Source organism: Cicer arietinum, chromosome 4, assembly GCF_000331145.2.
Source record: "Cicer arietinum cultivar CDC Frontier isolate Library 1 chromosome 4, Cicar.CDCFrontier_v2.0, whole genome shotgun sequence".
NCBI classification, from domain to species: domain Eukaryota; kingdom Viridiplantae; phylum Streptophyta; class Magnoliopsida; order Fabales; family Fabaceae; genus Cicer; species Cicer arietinum.
The window spans coordinates 34,141,962-34,148,603 of record NC_021163.2 but is presented as its reverse complement, the minus strand read 5'-3'; the positions used below and the strand labels follow the sequence as shown (position 1 = coordinate 34,148,603).

General features: G+C 33.7%; 1 protein-coding gene across 1 annotated transcript; it reads right to left on the bottom strand.

Moving 5' to 3' along the window:
• Positions 1 to 829: 829 nt before the first annotated feature.
• On the bottom strand, positions 830 to 5,947 carry LOC101514574 (calcium-binding protein CBP-like). Its single transcript, XM_004516315.4, has 5 exons — positions 5,270 to 5,947; positions 2,687 to 2,733; positions 2,137 to 2,312; positions 1,667 to 1,685; positions 830 to 1,158 (listed from the first exon to the last, which is right to left on the bottom strand). Exons 1-5 carry the CDS (start codon positions 5,823 to 5,825, stop codon positions 1,054 to 1,056), a joined length of 903 nt encoding a protein of 300 aa, XP_004516372.2. The 5' UTR covers positions 5,826 to 5,947; the 3' UTR covers positions 830 to 1,053.
• Positions 5,948 to 6,642: the final 695 nt, after the last annotated feature.

Here is a 6,642-nt window from a genome sequence, read left to right as displayed (position 1 = left end):
ATTTGTTCGTTGGAGAATGAAACTGAACAACGGATCCCTACCAGCAAAGCTGATATCTACCGGCTATTTTTATTTTGTATTTGTAATAATATCATAATAATTGTTAATTGGTTCTTTTAAATTAGAGTATTAATTAATAACAACTATTCGTCTTCATGTTAGCCATGGATAAAAGAAAGGGTGTGTGGCTTTAACGGAGGAGTTGGCCCTGATAGGCAAGGAAGAAAATGAGAAGGTTAATTAAATTTTTTTTGGTATTGAAAAAAAAAAGTTCATTATATGAGAAGAAAAACTCAATGATAAAGGGATGTATTAACCCTGACCATCAATTTTAATTCAATGGATAAGAAAAGCTCCTCTCACTCTGACATAAAAATGTAACTTTCACTAGATATAGCCCATATGCTTAAGTCATGTCTATTATTTGTCCTAAATAAATCAATACACCATAAACGTGGTATTCTTTCCCTCAAATGAAGAGCGAAGGGAACATTGTGTGGCCAATTGATAGAGATATATAGAAAATGAGTGTGAGATTATTGAGGCAAGGGAAAGAACGCTGGCGAAAAACTGCTGGGGAAATAAAACGTCATAAACAAAAATGTTAAGAGTACTGTAAAAAAGCACGACAGTTTACTAAGTGAGGATTTAATCTATCCCTTCTATTTTGATCAAATGACTTAGTCATCTAAATTTTAACCCCTCAAAACTCTACTCCAAAACCTCACCCAAAGGTACCCCAATAGCCTCCTAAGCTTCATAAGGAAAGACGACCACAATATCTATGATTAGTTATTTATTAATATACTCTTAATATATAGAGAGAGGCTGAACAAGGAAACTCATTCTCATACAGTACCCGAAGAAGGTTATAACAACAAGCTTAAACACAGTATCTTAGGATTTGTTTTTTACTTAATAATATAAACTAGACACAAGGAACAAGAGCATATTAAAAGCTGGCCAGAGTATTTCGACCACACACATCTCCAAACCAAATTACAGCTCCAAGAAATCTACATAGTTAACTGACTTACATGCATCATTACTATCCTAAGCTATGAGGAATGGCAGAACAGTCAGCATAAAGGACTCATAGGAAAATGTTGCAGAGCCAGTATACCCAGTATCCTTCTCCTTGAATTTGTCGGTTAGTCCCTGCAAATACACACAATCAAAAGTGAGTTCTTTTATCTTGCCACAAGAAACATTTTATAAGCTTGATTTCTAGCTCCCAAAGTTTGAACAAAATTTATGGTACACATACTAGGAAATAAAATAAAATAAAAAATTGGTTGTTTATGTTGTGTATCAACTAAATAGCACAAGAAACTTCACAAAAAGGAACATGTGCTTTTGTAATAATCTCGAAGATTTCGACTCAACTACCAAGAAACATCATGCAGACATGAAACCATAGGAGCTTGGAAATGGAAATTTAATTTCTTGTCGCATTTGGCTGCCAATGATAATGTTAAACAAACATATCCATAACATGCCAACCGTTAACATTATTCGTGATAATAATGTTATAATTTTCCACACAGAAGTTTTGATAACAAACTAGCAGCAAATATTTAATACTCGGTATTCTAAGAATAGTAAGAAGTAAGTTTAATGATAGAAACTGGTGTGAAATTATAAAATGGTTATTTGGATAGCTCACCTTCACAGTAAGACAACACCTGCAATAGCAAACGAAGAAAGAGAATCAATTTATCAATCCATTATACACAAAAACAGACAAGGATAAACATAAATTATTTCTAGTAAGGTTTCTCCCATTTTATATAACAAAAGTTAACTTACTATAATACATAAATAAAAAAATTAACAGATCATCGTTAAAAAATTTCTAAGAGGTCAACAAGGGGTTGGGTAAATTGAAGGATTTACAAGCATGATTATCGCTTTCCAATAAGCTGTTTTTGCATTAACTGCTACTTCTTCCATTTTCATTGAACAGTAAAGAGTGTCCAAGGCATTGTTGTTTCAATGTTTTTCTCTCTTGTTAGTCATAATAAAATAAGATAAGATACTGTACTTCTGGAAAAAGAAGACGCCAAGACGAAATCCTTTTTAATTATGTAACTAAATTTGCATCCAATAAAAGAAAGAGTTGTAGCAAAGCCATACTCAATGAAATTGTCATATTCAATAGCCTTGCTTTTCCCACCAGTTTTGTCAAACTTGGAGACGAGCAAGTCCAATACCACAGGAGAAACAGCATAACCTAAACTTAACAGTGCATCTCGCAACTCATTTGAATCGATTTTTCCACTCCTGTCCTGATCAAATCTCTCAAATATTCCCTGCAACAACAACCACTTGGTTAAAAGAACATGGTTTCATAAAGGCAGTATATTTTGCCTATAATTTTGAAAGAATTTGATTTTATAGAATTGATTTAGTTAAAACAAAGTTCGAAGAGAAGTAATTCATGTTTCCCTCTAATGACATGTTTGATGTAAAACTTTGTATAAAATTTTCAACCTTTGTCATTTTTTATTCAAAATAACCACCATGTTGATTTTTTATAAAATCATTTTTTACAAGAGGAAAAATCAATGTTGAGTTTGTAACCCTCTCCATTTTGAGTTTGTAACCCTCTCCTTTGTGAACCCAAACAAACAAAATGGAAAATTCAGATTAACTTGGGGAAAACTTGAAAAAAATGAGAAAATACCCTCCAGCTTTGAAGACTGTAAAATAGAGAAGTGAATTCCTTGGGTCCTGCATTACAAAGTCCAAAATTCAAACAGTGAGGCTGGTGAAAAATATTAGATGACAACCACTAATTGAACAGCAAATTAGATCATGGGAAGCAGAATAAAATGCCTAAAGAATAAAACAACAGAAGTTAGATAATCAATATAAAAAATTTAGAATATGTTTGGTTCTCAAGTGACAAAAATTGATTTTCAATAAATTGATTTTACTTATAAGTGAGTTGAATGTAAACTGCTTTATGTTTGAATACATTTACGTAAAAGTGAATTGAACAATAAATTTCAATGTAAAGATTATTTTTAGACTCAAAAGCTATAAATCCTAGCTTCAAGTTAGAATCAATTCTACAAGCAAAATCAATTTTATTCAATAAAAACCAAACATATCAAAATCTTTTTTCCATAGTTATAGAAGTATGTAAACTGACTATATAAGTGCACTCAATATTTCAAATTGATAAATCAAATTTAATTTTCGGTGTCACTATCATCCTTTCATGTATAATCTTTTTTTAAGTACAAAAGTTATATTCAGTTGCATAGGTCCTGTTCTTACTTTTATCCTATTAAAATTATACACGTATTATTTTGTTAGATCAACTAAATGACTTTAACACTGTTAGCGTGACCGCCATAATTGTGAGACAAAACACTTCCCTACTCCCAATGTCTCTACCACCCATCTCAACCACCACAATCAAAATCTTCAACCCATCAGCAACATAGGGATGTGTGCGGAAAGACGTGCAGTGGAGATTTGGGTTCATTTATGAGTTTTGGAGGGACGGCAGATGGGGGTATGTGCATTTAGCCATGACTGTGTGGTTTTGATTACGGGTTCTGATGGGTGCTCAAGGTTTGCTCTTTGTGGCGATTCTAGTTTAACAACTTGTTTGTGGTTTCCCTCTACATTTTTGTTGCTCGCATGCTGTATTTGGCTTGTTGGTTATGGTGGTGGGTATACACAATGGGATGATGGTTTCATGAAGCCTATTTCATAATGGACGAGGTAGGCTTTGGAGAAAGAATGGCAGCACTTTGCAAACGGGAAACGTTAACTAATCAACTAATTTAAAATAAATCTCATATTTTTAGTACACATGTATGATTCATGTATGATTGTAAGAGGAAAACAGTAAGAGCAGGACCTATGCAACTGAAGATAAGTTTTGTCCTTTTTATAATTATATTATTTAATTAAATTGATGAGTCTAGGGTGAGCCATCAAATGGGTGGTTCACCGGTGAACATTAGATTTATTTAAAAGATAATCAAAGACGCAGATGAATTAAAAATAAAAATGAGAACATGAGAATCTTCCCTCACACAATCTTTTGATACCACTCCACCCTGTTTCTCCCTCCCCTCTCATCTCTATTGATTCAGTTTCTTTAACCACACAACCTCCTCCCAAAATTCAGCCACCACCCTCAACAGCGCAAACCATTAGGTCTCCTGCCATTCCCTTATTTGTTTCACCATTCCATTACCATATTATTCTCTTTTAATTGTGTTTTTGTTTTAGTTTTGGTACAAGTCATCTTGTCTTGTTAGAGTGAATTATAATCTTTTCAAGTTTCTTTTCCACCCATTGCTTCCTTTTATTTATATTTATAAAGAAACAAGTTTTTTTCTGAAGCAAGTTGAAGTATTCAGAGTTTGTAAAGATTTGAAAATATGGATAGCCCTCACACGATTTTCAAAATGAGGATAGCCCTCATTTAACATTTTAAAACTAATTAAACTTAATTTTACCAAACACTTCAATTAACTTAACAGCTATTAACTATAAACTATCAATTAGATTATCACCTAGCTAATTTTTAGCAAACATTTGGCAAACAGAGGCTAAGATATATGTAAGCTTGATTAATTTAATGACTATTAATTATGTTTTTAGTAGTCCAGGGACTTGTTGGACACCCTAGAAGCCACCTAATATTTATTAATTAACCAAAATTCAATTTGACAAAAGAAATCGAACCCCAAAGGGCAAACCCCAAGTGGAAGTTAAAATAAAAAGTCTTCACCAAAATTAAAAAGCCGCCTAGTCCAACGGATCCTATAGAGACCGAGTGGGGATTCTCTCAAAAGACAGATCCGCTAACGACACACAAGTCACCGCGTATACGCAAATAAAAAACGAGTCTCGTCACCACCGCGTTTGCATTGATAGCATACGACACGCGTTTTCCAATTCCCCTTTTCAGGAGCAGTTAAACCAAACGCATGCAATCTAATATTTTTTTTTTTGGGAAAAAGGCATGCATTGTAAACTCGGTGTCAGTCATTAATTACTACTTAAAAAATGCATGTACAAGTAGGAGTAGTTAAAGAAAAATTAATACAATTTTATTGTAAAAAAAAAAACTCGTACGACCAAAAATAAGAGAAAGCGCGTAACGACGAAGAGCACGGCGCACTTTACCACCATGCGCCCGGAAACCTCATTACCCCGGAGCAAGTTAGCAAAAAACCTAATTTTACCTTGGAATTTTGAATACATAGAAATGAAGTACAAATCGTTTTAGAGAGAGTACCTATCTTCTTGACACTGGTGTTGGTGAAGTGATACATGAGGAGGTGTACAGTTCTCAAGCTGAAGCTCTGATTGTAAGAAGACAGAGCCCTCTGCAATTCCTTATCATCAATTAAACCGCTTCCATCCTGATCCGCCACCTGGAAGCATGAAACGATACTGGGATCGGTTCCAGGAGGGAATGTCGACGGTACAAGCGCCGCGAAAGGGCTCCCGTATGCCGGCGGTGGGTAGGCACCGCTGCCACTGGAGTGGGATTCGTCCTTGGGGGGTTTTTGATAAGGGGCGGCGTAAGGAGCGGAGGGTTGCCCGTAGGAGCTGGCGGAATATGACTGACCGGATGGAGGCGCGCCGTAGGGCTGAGATGGTGGAGGTGCGCCATAGGACTGGGGTGGTGCATGTGCGCCGTGGGATTGTGAGGGAGGCGCACCGTAGGACTGAGATGGGGGAGGAGCGCCGTGGGAGTGAGATGGTGGCGGTGCACCGTAGGGTTGGGATGGTGGGGGTGCGCTGTAGCCGTAACCGTAATTAGGAGGTTGATTTGGGTAACCGGACATGTTGAAAGGGGAGAAGTTTTTCTTTTTTGGGAGTGAAGAGTAGAGAAAACAGAGAGGTTTTCGTTGAGGTCTCGATTTATATGCCGAGGTGGAATGGTGTTTCTGTTCTTGTTTGTTTGTTTGTTAGTACTATGTTCAAGATTTCTTTTTACAATTTATACTGAATAACCAAAAACAATTCTTATTAATAAAAAAAAGTTTAATTTATTTATATATAATATTTATTAAAATTAATTAAATTAATAGTTTAAGTGTCATTTAGACGTTTTTTTTTAACAAATATTTATATTTTTTTAGGAATATTTATATCCAAAGTTAGTGAACAGTAAAAAAAACTAATATATTATTTAAAAATAATCAAATAAGATTATCACATATAATCAATTAAACAAAATTTTTACGTTATTTTTTTTCTTATCATTTAGTTTGTTTTACTTTATGCATCTAGTTTATCAAGTTAAAAATTCATATCATACTTAATTTTAACCATTTTTTTGACTATGTCTTTTTTCCAACGTAACATCGAAAATTTTATAATAAACTATTTTATTAATTTATATTTGATTTCTTTAATGGTTTGATAGGTTAGTTTCTTATAGTTTGATAATTATATACATATTTGATTTAATGAGTATATAGATTATAAATATTATATTTAATTATTTTATTTATTTTTCTAAAAATAATGGTATTTTAGTGCGATTATTTTAGAGAATAATATTTTAGATAATTTTACGTGTAGATATGCATTAAATATTTGTGGTAATATTTTCGTGTGTGTTAGACTAAATGATAATGTTTGCATAGTTATATTTTA